The 13,813-nt window shown below is 46.8% G+C and overlaps 1 protein-coding gene across 5 annotated transcripts in view; it reads right to left on the reverse strand.

Moving 5' to 3' along the window:
- The window catches only part of PC (pyruvate carboxylase), a 333,949-nt gene that overhangs the window by 138,554 nt on the left and 181,582 nt on the right, over nt 1–13,813 (reverse strand). For all 5 annotated transcript variants that reach the window (XM_063146129.1, XM_063146127.1, XM_063146128.1 and 2 more), the window contains one exon: nt 1,139–1,321. In XM_063146129.1, the coding sequence (XP_063002199.1) occupies nt 1,139–1,321 (183 nt within the window). The remainder of the gene's footprint in view (nt 1–1,138; nt 1,322–13,813) is intronic.

The following is a 13,813-nucleotide window of genomic DNA, read 5'->3' on the forward strand; positions in this document are numbered from 1 at the left end:
ACACTCTTCCAGAACATTTGAGAACTACAAGTTCAACCGCAGCTTTTAAAGCTCAGCTAAAAACTTTTCTTTTTCCTATAGCTTTTAAAACTTGATTTTGTTCTGACTTTATACTGTTAGTTTTACCCTACCCTGTGCCTGCTTACCCTACCCTGTGCCTGTTTGCATTCTCTTCCCCTCCTTATTGTTTTATTATGATTTTATTAGAATGTAAGCCTATGCGGCAGGGTCTTGCTATTTACTGTTTTACTCTGTACAGCACCATGTACATTGATGGTGCTATATAAATAAATAAATAATAATAATAATAATATTTTACCTTGTTTTCCAAGCGATTTAAATTGTTGAGTGTTAAAGATCTTAAATTGTGTTTTATCATGTTGCAAACCATCCAGAGAGCTTTGGCTATTGGGCGTATAGAAATGTAATGCGTGAGAATCTGTATAAATGTGTTAAGCCACATGTGGCTGCTTCACGGGGAGGAGGGCCTAGCGTTCAGTGGGAACCTTGGGGTCCTGCATTGCCTGAGTCCATGCAAAGCAGCTGCGCGTCAGGCTTCATGGACCCCTCAGGAGACTTAGACCTGGTTCACACAACAACCCATGCTGCCTTAATTTACCTGCGGGAGTGGCCGTGTAATGGCTTGTTTTAGGGTTATTTGAGGGTTGCCTAACCCTCAAACAAGCCCTACTGCCTGCATTTTCACATACTAGAAGCCAGGCACCCATGAGGCAAATTGAGCCACAGTGGGCTGTCATGAGGTGCAAACAGGCCCTTGGTATGGGTTTTCTTCCCAGCATAGATCCTTGAGTCCAAGGGGTGAATGCAGAAATTTCTTCACGCAGCACATCTGCTCCACTGCTCAGTCCTGTGGCCCTGGAGCCCTCCAAGGGTCCAGGAACACCAGACGTTAGAGCACTGATGAAAACAAAGAAGCTGTGGACCCTGGATGCCCCTCCACTGGGAGCCTCACAAGGGAGGAAGGTGAACATATAGAGGAAAACATTTTTAAACATCCAAATGAAGACGTAAAAGTGTGCACTACAGGTCAGCTGTCTCGAGAAAAAGGAATCTTGGCACACACCAGTGAGAAAGCCACTCTGAAACAAAGCACATGAACCCTCGAGCCCTTTCCTACCTTGACGCCACGAATCCGGAATTCTGCCAGGGCCCGGCTCATCTTGGAAGCTGCAGTGGGGTGGTCTTTACCGTGAGCGATGACTTTCACCAGGAGGGAGTCGTAATGCGGGGAGATGACGGCCCCTTGAAAGGCAGAGGCACTGTCCAGGCGGATGCCCATGCCCTCGCCGCTCCGGAACACCTAGAGAAGGAGAAGAGGTCAAGAGCTTCCCCAGCAAGCGATACGGACTCCTTCGTGAATGACTTTCATTTCTCACAGGACTGGTTATTGCTGGGCTTCTCCAGATTAGTCTGCTTCATATATGAATCCGGCAGCTCATAATACTCACCTTACATATGAGGTGAGCATTACTACAGATGTAAATTTTTCAGAAATTTTGAAGCCATGGAAAAATACTCCTCCCTCCCCTGGAAAAAACAGGTTATGGGGCGGGAAACTAAAAATAAACAATACTTTTTAAAACAACAACAACACTCTTTACAGTTCAAAAGTAACCTTTTTTGCTTTAGGGCTGCCTCCCCAAATATCTGATGCTCTTCAGATATTTTTGACTTTAGCTCCTATCATCTTCAGGCAGGATGGCCACTGGTCAGGGATGCTGGGTCAGGAATACAAAACAACTGTAGAGCACCAAGTTGAGGAAGGCTGCCTTGAGAACATAAAGCAGCCTTTATGTTCCTAAAGCTGTATTATGAATAACTTAGTTTGCTCATAAAATTACCGTTGTATTTGAAAACTGGCCAGTGGAGACACTCAATTTGTGATCCTAGGCAATTTAATTTTGTTGCCTCTCATTCCTCCCCCACTTCCTGGGAGTGCAAGCTCCCTGCCAGGTTCTTTCGGGAAAGATCCAGGAGGGCATGGGTAACACAACCAGCACTGGTTACAGCAGAAGAGATATGGGTGGGAGGGAGGGAGGTGAGGGAGAAATAGAGAACACACACACAGTTTTTATAGATGTACACACAGAGATATGCTTCAAGAAGATGAGATCCCTATTCTTCACCACAGTCCTACTGCACTTTGGTCTGCAAGAAACGTAAACTGAATGTGACAAGGCCCTTTGGAGGCATACAGTGCAACCCACAATGTGCCAGACCATGTCACATCACTGGACTCAGTCCCTGGGAATTGCTTCTTGTGGAGATGGCTCCTCACCCACAAGTCTGGACACTGGTTTAGGGCATGCCTGCAATCACACTGAATAATGGGATCTGGCTTTAAGCACAGCATGCATACAGTTCTGGAAACTTTACGAAGAATATGTTTTCTTTATGAAAAAGCAAGCAAGCTTCTAGTCCTCAGGTGAAAAGCCATACTATTAAAAAAAGAGGGGGGACGCCCACCCCAAAAGGAATACTCAGACTTGGATTCTGGCAAGTTGCCAAGGAGATGCAAACCCTGCATGACTGGAGCTGCCACTAAGGGGGCCACACAGGCAAGTCTCTGCCGAAGTTGGTAGAAGGGGCATGAGGGCGGGTGCCTCTTCTCTAATGCATGATGGGCCCAAACTTTTAAGCCCAGGCAACTAGCAGGAATGCCCCAGGGTGGCGTGTTCTCCTTCGCTGGAGATATTTAAGCAGAAGCTGGCAGCCCCCCACCAGGAATATTGGAGTTGCTTCCTGCATTGCAGGGCCTGCCCTGAGCACAAGGTTGGACTAGATCAGGTACAGGCAACCTGGTGCCGTCCAGGTCTTTTGGGCTACAATTCCTATAACCCATGACCATTAGTTGTGCAGACTGAGGCGGACAGGAGTTGGCGTCTAAAAGATCTGGAGGGCACCGAGTTGCCTCCCCTGGACTAGATGAACTCCACATTCCCCTCTCACTGCAAGGTCTGTGGCTCTATGATTCTCATTGGTCATAAACGAGGCCTTCTGCTGCTCAAGCTTCCGGCTGATGAAGCAGCCAAGGCAGCAGCCCTGACTGTTGTTGCTTCCTTCCACTCAACATCCTTGGCAGGTATGGGGGGCAGGCGTGGCAGCCACCATGGCGTTCTGAAGGGGATTCAACCCAAGACACGCATCAAGAGCTTGTGACGTCTACGGCCCTCCTGGGTCGGTGTGGAAGCCAAGGGTCCTCTTTGTGGAGCTCCCCTTTTTTCTCAATGGAGCAGAAGGAGGGGGTTATCAGAGGAAAGAGCATGGCTGCCAGCCTGAATAAATCACACCCCAGCCACCTCCACCTTTCCCCTATGACCAGCAATTGATCAGTTGTTGAAACTGGGGCCAACTTCTGCTTAGAAATTCTTCTTGATGGGGCACTGTGGCAAATGAGGATTCAAAGTTCTTCGCCTCTTCCAAAGATGTAGGTGCCTCTGTGTTTCCTTATAGGAGGGGCTTGGCAAGCAGTGAGGGCCCGGGGGATGGCTTGCACAAGGCTGCCCTGCTCCCCCCAGGTGGGTTTGTACCCAAGAAGCTGGCCCCATTTATTATTTATTTATTGCATTTTTGTACCACCCAATAGCCGAAGCTCTCTGGGCAGTTCACAAACAAGGCTTCACCACCACAGCTTATGTCCATTGGGGAATACAAAATACTACGGCAAGATGTGGTGACAGCCACTAACTTAGATGGCTTTAAAAGGATCAGAGAAATGTAAGGGCCTTCTCAAAGGCATCCGGTTGGCCAATGTGGAAAGCAGGAAGTGGGATTAGCTGGACTCAGGAGGGATCTTCTCTTGTTCTTAGCACTGCTTGTGTCTGCCACATGCTGTAACATGGAAAACCACTCTTTGGCCTGGTGCAGGCATCACATCAGCAATATCCCAGCCATGGAGCTTTCTCCCCGGTATAGAAGTAATGCAACACAGCAAGTAGTGAAAGGAGGGAGGGAGAAGCTCTGAGGGCAAGAAAAGGGAGGGGGGAGACCAAGGGCCACCACCACCACCACCACCACTGACACAGCCGTGAGCCCTTTGGCACCCACCAGCTCACAGCTCCTTGGAACTTCTACAAAACAGACCTTCCATTCTACGCGAGACTTTGAGTGCTGAAAATTCTGTCTGGGCAGAGTGGGTGGGTGGAGTTGGAACCATTTCAGTTCCGTGTGGCAGATAATACTTTGAAAGAAACTGCTGTGTGCTAAATCAAGGGGGGGGGGGCTGTCAAACTCCTTCCATGGGGGCAGATGCAGCCTCTGAAAACTAGAAGAGCACGTATCTACTGCGTGCTGCCTTGTTTGGTTTGCTGCAGTTTGTGTGCAGAGCAGGGCACGGCTGGGTCAACTAATGGCGCTGGGCTGCCTGTCAAGTTCCAGCTCCATTGTTCATCTTAGGGGTGACAATAAAAAGCAAAGTCAATTTTTCCTGGCACTCTCTCTGCTGGGCATAAAAGCACAGAACAGCCGATTAGAAGAGGCTAGTGTGGGGGTGAGGCAGTCAGCAGCAAAGTGCTTACAATTCCAGCACTAAAAGAGCAAACTCTAGCCCAAAGGGGGAGGGAGGGACATCTGGCAGGACACGAAAAGAGCTCACTGGGGAGCCCAGGTGGGGTATTGAATGGCAAAAAGGCCTGGACGAAAGATCCTCTGGCAGGTCCTCATCACAAAGAAGGAGCAACATGAATCCCTGATAGGAACAGAACTAAGAGGTCTTTGATCCCAGCCAGAGCAATAATTTTCATATTCTTTGTTGTATCTGGGCTTCCAGAAGGCCCACTGGGCATTACATGATTTCTCCCCAGGTGGACAAAAAGATGGGGTGGGGGTGGGAAGAAGAGGAGCAGATGAACTGACCTTAAGTGCTGGGGATGGATCTATAAGGGTGTGTGTGTGAGAGAGAGAGAGAGAGAGAGAGAGCATCTCCAGTTAAAGAGCCAGTGAGGTGTAGTGGTTAGAGCTTTGGACTTGGACCACAGAGACCCAGGTTCAAATCCCCACTCAGCGATGAAATTCAGTGAGTGACCTTGGACCAGTTACTGCCTCTCCTAGCTTGCCTCCTAGGGCTTGGGAAGGGGAACGATGTAGATTGTCCTGAGCTCCTTGAATGACATCCATAAATGAAATAAATTAAAAGGGGGTTAGACTATAGCTTTGTATGCTTAGTTTTATACATAATACATAAGGAAGAGGCAGAAACACAGCTCTGAGGCAGATCTAGCTTTGCAGGAAAAAGACCCCAGGTTAGTTCTGGGCATCATCTCCAGTGAAAAGGCTCTCATGGAGTAGGTCTGGGAAAGATTTGTGCTACTTGGAGATTATCTTGGGGAAAATATTTGATGGAATAGCCTCAGGTGATGATATAGAGTACCCATTTGTTGGTGGTCATGGACCTCCAGGCAGGAAGAAAAGGATCAAGCCTGTTCTAATGAAGGGGAGCTGGTAGTCATGTCTTTCAGATATCTCAGCCTGGCTGCTTCATCGTCGTTTGAAACTTAACATGGCAAAGACTGAATTGCTTGTTTTTCCTCCTAAACCTTCTCCTCACCTCTCATTCTCTCTTACTGTCAACGATGTCACGCTTACTCCGGTCAAGGAAGCTCGTAGTCTTGGCTTTATATTTGACTCCTCGCTCTCCTTTACTCCTCACATTGAGGCAGTAGCTAAATCCTGTCGTTTCTTCCTATATAATATTGCCAGGATTCGACCATTTTTGTCTGTCTCTTCTGCCAAGACTCTCGTTCACGCACTGGTTATCTCTCGGCTGGACTACTGCAACCTTCTTCTCTCTGGCCTTCCTTCGTCTCACATCAGTCCGCTGGTCTCTGTCCACCACTCTGCCGCTAAGATCATCTTCCTGGCCCGCCGCTCTGACCATGTCACTCCACTTCTGAAATCTCTTCATTGGCTTCCAATTCACTCCAGAATCCAATATAAACTTCTCCTGCTGACCTTCAATGCTCTTCACGGTCTAGCTCCTGCCTATCTCTCCTCTCTCATCTCACACTATCGCCCCGCTCGGGCTCTCCGCTCCTCTGATGCCATGCTTCTCGCCTGCCCAAGGACCTCCACTTCCCTTACTCGGCTTCGTCCTTTTTCTTCTGCTGCCCCTTACGCCTGGAACGCTCTTCCAGAACACTTGAGAACTACAAACTCAATCACTGCTTTTAAAACTCAGCTAAAAACTTTTCTTTTCCCTATAGCCTTCAAATATTGAGTTTGTTCTGACTCTATACTGTTAGCTTTACCCTACCCGGTGCCTGTTTACGCTTCCCTGTGCCTGTTTGTATTCTCCTTCCCTCTTTATTGTTTACTACAACTTATTAGATTGTAAGCCTATGCGGCAGGGTCTTGCTATGTACTGTGTTATCTGTACAGCACCATGTACATTGATGGTGCTATATAAATAAATAATAATAATAATAATAATAATAATAATAATAATAATAATAATAGTCAGGCTCCTCTGTAAGAGTCAAAGATAATGCTTATGTATTGATTGATTGATTGCATTTGTATACTGCTCCATAGCTGAAGCTCTCTGGGTGATTTGCTTTGATTGTTGGGGTTTTTGTCATGAGTGTGTTGGCGGCATTTGTTCTGCAAGGATCTTTGGAAGTGGGAAGGGGAGTATGAACCTTGTTTGGAGGTCTGGTTTGGGCCTGAGTTGGGGTGGCACTGAAGTGGCCATTGGCATATGGACATGGTTGATTGGGAAAGGGCATCAAAGACTGGGATCCCATTCCCATCTTCCAGGCAGATGTCTTAATTTTATAGACATGGTTAAGGGTGTCACCCGTGGATGTGCTGAAAAGGTCTCTGCCATCAAATGGGAGTCCTGCAATATGAAGCCAGGCATGACATATCAAAGAAATAGTGGCTGCCACGGCCTTGGAGCTACAGTTGGCCATTTGGCAGGCTACAGTGATTTGTTGGCTTGTCATTGCCAAGTTTCTAACATCTTTCAGGAGACAATCAAAGAAGTTCGCTGCTTTTTGCCACAAGAACTATTGGTAGGTTGCCCCACATGCCTCGTAGTTCACTATTTATTATTTATTTATTACATTTCTATACCGCCCAATAGCCGGAGCTCTCTGGGCAGTTCACTTTGATATTATCACTATCACAATACATATCTATTACAAAAAATATATATCATTCTTTGATATATATATCAAATCATATATACATATCATACTGCTATGCAGTATTTTCAAGGTATCTGTATTACTGAATTTATTTATTTATTTATTTATTTATTTATTTATTTATTTAGAGTATTTTTATCCCGCACCTCAGTCAAAAGGCTCTCGGAGCGGCTTACAATGTATCAATAAAGAAGACAGTCCCTACCCTCAGGCTTACATTCTAAAAAAAAGACATGACACACAAGGAAAAGTGGATGGGGAGGGAAGAGGGAGAAAATAAAAAGAAATTAAGGAGACTGTTTAGGCTGGTGGGAAGGCCCTGCTCCGTCCTCTCATCTCCCAATGGAGGGGCAAACCAACAGATCCTTCTTCCCCACAAGGTGTTAGCCCTGTGGGGGGGGGGGTTCCAACTGAAGCAGGCCCCGATGGTGCCTGCCTGCTCCAGTCTCCCTCGCATCTTCTTCCCCACAGGGTGAAGATGTCAGTTAGCCCTGGGGGGGGGGTCCAACTGAAGCAGGCCCCGATGGTATGTATATGTATATATACATCGATATATGTATCGATGCCTTCTTTTGATGTATTTGTCATGGCCTTTGGCTAGTACAATAAACTTTGGATTGATTGATAGTTCGCCATGCAATGGAATACATCCTGAGTCCCAATTGAGTCGAATTTGCTTCCCTCTGAATCCACGGGGGCAGAGTTTGTCTTTTGTCTTGTCTTCAGTTGGGATGCTTCTACTATTATGGAGTTTGGTGTGGGGTGTTGGAAGAAGTAGTCTTCTTCCTAGACCCTATGTAACTTTCATATCTTTCTAGATGTGGGTGGGAAAATAGAAGCTTTCATCCAGGATTGTTTGATTACACGCAGTGATGTTGGAAGCAACAAGATAGTAACCAGTGGAGCTAAGTCTGGCTGTACTCCTTTAAACACCGGATCTGTGACTAGGACTGGAGGGACCAAAATCTCTAGTCCAAGAGATTTTGCCATTCTGAGCTTTATGTTTTCTGATGGAGAAAGGGGATTTAGATCCCTATGGCAGCATCCAGTGAGGAGGTTGAAGCCTGGACAGATGAAATGAAAAATGAGTCTGAGTAATAATCCTCCTGTGCCAAGGAGGCATCTCTATCTTGGGAAGCAGCAATGGCTGCATAAGTTGTACTGCCAGCAGTGACTGTGTTTTTTCAGGGTTACGTCCTGAAAGAAGTTGGTTGGAAAAGGAGGGCAGAGAATTAGTGGAAAACTTGCAAATCTTTGGATTGTGGTAGTTTCTGGTAACTGAGTGTCAGGCTGTATAGATACTGCGCAAGAAGACATTGCAAGTTAGAAGTTGCCTTAGGTCGTTCTAGAAAGTGAGGGGAATGAGAACATTGTTGTAGCCCTCAAAATGGTTGTCTTGACAGGTCTTCCTAGTATTGTGAAGGAGACCTGTAGACGCAGGGGTGTTATATATCATAGCAGTGATGAAGAAAATTTCCCACCTAGGAAATGAGGAAGTGAGGCCCGTCACCTAGGAAGTGAGGCCCGTCAGTACAGAGGGAATCTATACTTCCTTGGAGAATGGTCCCAAGGGAGGTGATAGTACCGTTTTAGGGAGAAATGTAAGATCGGTGTAAACATTCACCTAAGAGTCTGAGGGTGGCTGGGTTGGGATTGGCATAGGCTTGTGTTTGATGTCAGACTCTATCGAGCTGCCTTTTTCTTTTTCTTTTTTGGTCCAAGCACTGAAGGGTTAGTGGCATATTTATTGCAAGATTTGGTCTGTTTGACCTTCTCAGTCTCAACCATCAGCACCAGTTTCTATTTGTTTGGTTTTGAGAGGACAGCGGAAGCTGTGAGTGCAGCAGGAGCTGGTTCTCCCAGTGCAAGGGATGGTTGCCCTGACGTGCTTTTCATGATATGCCCTCGAAGGAGTGGAGAGAGACCTGCAGCTCGCTTCTTGCAAAGAGAAACCAAGACAGTATGCAGGGGCTGATTCAGTGTGGCAGCGGCTGCCTTGAGGGCTTGTTTTGACCTGTTTGGTAAAGTTCCGGCAGTGGGCCATCCTTGCGTCTCTCCAAGGCAGAGAAAGCACCAAAGAGGCAAGGAAGGAAAAAAGGAAAAATAACTCAGAGAAGACAGGAAAGGAAGAATAGAGAGAAAGAACAACTTGTTCAGCATCCCAGGAGGGGATGGTAGAATTTTTTTAAAAAAAATATTGCTGTGAAGCAAGAGAAGTTTCCAAATACTGTGAGTCATTGCAGTGGACAAAACGGAACTGAACGGCAGGCAGGAGACCACCCAGACTATGTGCAGGTGGGTGTTCCACTTGAAACCCTGTTTAGCTCTACAACATTCCAAATGTCTATTCTGCACAGGTGCATAACCCACATGTGTGAGTCGCAGAGACCACAAAGGAGAACTAAACTGTGCGCGCCCCGCCCTTCAACCTCTTCCTGCTCCTTGAAGCCCCACCTCACTGCTCCCCTCCCCAAGGCCACCTTTGCATCTCTCTTTGCACATTGCCTCATTTTGCATCCTCCCCCCATGTGTCACAAGAACCACATTGCATGGAATGGAGGGGATCTCCTTATATACCCCTGAGGTTTGTTTCCTTCTGCCAGCTGCATCTTCCTCCTTCTCCCCATGACATAACTTCAGCCAAGAAAAGCCGCTCATGCAGAAGGTGCTCTTTGTAGCATGAAAAGTAGGCAGAAGCCCAAGGACACCCCGTTGTCCATTAAATTCATCATGAAGCCATTGATGCAAGCTCCTTTCAGCACTCAAACCCAAAAGCTTCTCTTGCACTATACAGCAAGAGAAGCAGTTAAGGGTTGTCATCCATTAAGTGTCGGCTCCCTTCCCAGGGCTACTGTTACCCAGAGGAAGGGGCTGAGTGCCAGAACCCTCCTTGCCCAAGGGTGCTATTTACCCTCAGGCCAGCCCTGCCAGCAAGTCACCCATTCCCCAAGAACTCTCAAAGACAGTAGCTGCAAGTGCCTTCACCATGCAATTCATCTGGAGACTTCCCCTCCCAGCTTTCTGGGGGATGCTCAAGACAGTCCTGTTAAGAGATGGTTTTAATGCTGTCCAGAACTTTGTTTATGGTGCTGTGTGTTTTCTTAGTCATTTTATTTATTTATTTATTTATTTATTTATTTATTTATTTATTACATTTCTATACCGCCCAATAGCCGGAGCTCTCTGGTATGTGAGGTGCTTGGAGGCCTCATACAGGGCTGAAAAGCAGCATCTAAATGCCTACTACGTAACTAGTGTGAGGGTTAGTGAAATCCACACAGGATTTTGCCTATTAGTCCTGATGACTTCATGGAATGTCAGGGTTCAGAGTCAGCATGCCTCCGACTCCCAGTTGCGAAGGGCATGGTGGTGAGAGGGGGCAGAGTTGACGCCTTGATGAAGGGCTGTTGCCTTCATGCCCCATGGCTGGGCTTCCCAAAGGCATCTGATGGATCATTGTGGGAAGCAGGAAGCTAAGTCTGAACTCTTTAAAGCCTCTGAGGAGGGCAGAGATGGCACCACTCTACAAGATGTGCTTGTTTATCCACCTGAATGACCCAGTTTAGATTCTTGGACTTGCTAGTGCAAGAAAAATTGTGACAAAAGAGAAGGATCAGAGAAATTGTGGAGGGTTTGTTTGTAAAATCTGATGCTCTCCCCCATCCCCCATGACATTTTTACTATATACTTTTTAGAGCACAACTTGCCCTGATCCGTAGGAATGGGACAAGCTTGACCAAGCCTTGCTTGCATGCATTATAAATGATGATGAAATCAGTGGTGTTCCGCTTTCGTCCTTAGGACTGTCGGCAGATGATGCCTTCTGAAGTGATGCCAAAGGCTTCAAGCTAAGTGGCTCCTTTGCTGCCAATTTAAATAAATAAATGATGTGAGGAGACTTACACCACCAACACAACAACACGCCAGTAAGAGGTTTTGCAGCCAGGAAAGGCGGTGATGAGCTACCCCTCCCGCTCCTGACAACAGAGCCTTAATGCCTGAATGCACAGTGCTTAGAAATACCCCAGGCATAAACGGGGTGACTTGGACTGGGCCACCCATCAAATAGAGGACTGTCCTCTGCCTGCTCTCCAAAACTGAGGACTGTCCTTTGTAAAGTAGGACACCTGGTCACCCTAAGTGCTGAGCAGATGAAAACTGGAAATAGATAAGCTGCTCTTACCAACCCCGTTTGACCTCTTGTATGTTTGGAAGCTAAAAGAAGCCATGTTGGGTTTTGCATTACAGCTTCCCCAAACATGGCTTGGCCTCATGTCTGCATTGAGTTCATGTCATCAGCATTGAATAACCTTTCAAAGCAGCTTTCTACATATTTCCATGAGCTGTAATTAACTAGTATAACAGGTAAGTAGAAGTCCAATAGTCCATCCACCCCAGAAAACTTAATCATAAGTTCTTCTAATCAAGATAATAATACTATGTAGGGTTCTCTCTCTGGACACCCCAGCTAAATCACGCTGAACAGAATCACTGTTTGCGGCGCATGGACGGAACTGTAGCAACTGCATAAGGGAAAAAAACAACTGAGCAACATTATTTTAAAACAGGCACCTCTCTGGGGAAGTTGCATGGCCACAAGCAATAAGCCCAGAATTCATTTAAGGCAGAGGTTCTCCTGCCCATGTCAAGAAAAGTCCCCTGCTGCACAGGACACAAATAGGATAGAAATAGTGGAAGGCACATGCAGCGGGGGCAAGTATATTAGGAGAGCAATTGGGATTTCACGGAATAACAGGCTCAAGTTAAAGGAAGCCAGATTCCAGCTGGACATCAGGAAAAACTTCCTGACTGTTAGAGGAGTACAACAATGGAATCAGTTGCCTGGTGAGGTTGTGGGCTCTCCCACACTAGAGGCTTTCAAGAGGCAGCTGGACAACCATCTGTCAGGGATGCTTTAGGGTGGATTCCTGCATTGAGCAGGGGGTTGGACTCGATGGCCTTGTAGGCCCCTTCCAACTCTGCTATTCCATGATTCTATGATTTTAGAGATGCCCATGCTGAAGGGGAAGGGGCTAAAGAGGCCTTTGTCAGGGTCTCAGTAGGTGGTGGGCAGGTCCCATGCTCTGGCCTTTTAGGCCTTGTCTACTTCAAACAGAAAGCTCTGGCGTGGGCTGGTCCATGAAGTCACGAAGAGTCGGAAGCGACTGAACGAATAAACAACAAACTACTTCAATACATGGCTGTGGTTTTAAGGAAGAGAAAACCTGTTGGCAAGCAAGTTTGAGCCATCCTGGGTGCTGAGGAGTCAGATTCCAGGTCTCTTTCCAACCCTAGGAGAAAAGCACAGTTCTCTCTCCATTAGCTAGCTTCTCCTGGTGTGCTTCAGGACTTATCAGGTTGTGAACAGTTTGAACAGTTTCCAATCTTTCTTCTCCTGCACCTCAAAGCATCATCTGCCACTGGATGCAAAGCAAATATTACCAGTAAGTTTGTGTTCTCTCTCATTCATTCACATACACACAGAGAGAGAGAGAGAGAGAGAGAGAGGGAGGACTCTGCTTGCAAAGTCCAACACTGTCATGTCCTGTATTGGCTTGGAATTTATTTTAATCGTTTTCCTTACAAATGTATGGGGTAAGCAGGCAGGAACAAGCACACAAGCAGATAGTTCTAGTCCTTAGCATCCCAAACACTGGTATGGGGGTGCGTGCGCACATACACAGCCTGGCTGGAGGGAGAGACGGACCTTCTTGGAACCAAAGCATCCATCCAGCTCAGCTGCAGAAGAAGCACATCCATCCCTAACATCCTAAAAAGACTCCCTCCCTTTTTGGTTTTCTGGACCAGCAGCAGTAGCGCAAGCGAGACAGCAGAGCAGGAGCAGCTGGTTGAGTTGTTGGGAGGATCAGGGCCTAGCAAGAATCCATGGGGAGAAACCTCCAGGGGCAGGGTGGTGGCGGCGCGGCGGCAAATGTGCTCTGCAGGCCTGAAGAGGTTGCCTAGCGCTGGTATGGATGAACGGTCCTGATCCTGGCATGCTGCGTGGCTGCATAACAGCACTTCTGGACTTCTCACTGGGCACGCAAAAAGGATTATGAAGACACATCTTTTAAATTTATTCTTTTAAATCTCATAGTTGTTTTAAAGTTTTACTGTTTTTAATGTTCTTGTTATTTTATTGTCATTTGGTTTGATTGTTTTATTGTTGCTCACCGCCTTGATGACCTCTTAGAAAATAAGGCAGTATATGAATATAAATAAATAAATAAATAAATAAATAAATAAATAAATAAATAGTCATAAAGGCCTGGTGCTCTAAAGCCACTATCTGGATCCAGCTTTCCCCAAGCCCCCACCCTCCACCACGGATGAACAAGTGGAGGCAGGAGCTGGGCTGAGAGTTTGCAGATCGGCCCTAATTAACCTCTGTGGTGCTGCAGCAGCACATTTTGCCAAGGAATATTGCTCTGGCTCTCTCCAAACCCATTGACAGAAAGCCCCTCCAGCTGGTAAATAATGCAATTAGCAGAATCTCTGTCTGATCGGCATGGCTCAGTCAGCCCAGAGCTGGGAGCTTTTTCCGCTTGCTGATTTGTCATTCTTTTCCAAGGCCCTCTGTGCGAGTGTGTATGGGGGGGGGGAGATTCCCACCCCCACCCCCATAACTGGGGAAGAAATTGGCATAA

The sequence above is a fragment of the Elgaria multicarinata genome, chromosome 21, assembly GCF_023053635.1.
Source record: "Elgaria multicarinata webbii isolate HBS135686 ecotype San Diego chromosome 21, rElgMul1.1.pri, whole genome shotgun sequence".
NCBI classification, from domain to species: domain Eukaryota; kingdom Metazoa; phylum Chordata; class Lepidosauria; order Squamata; family Anguidae; genus Elgaria; species Elgaria multicarinata.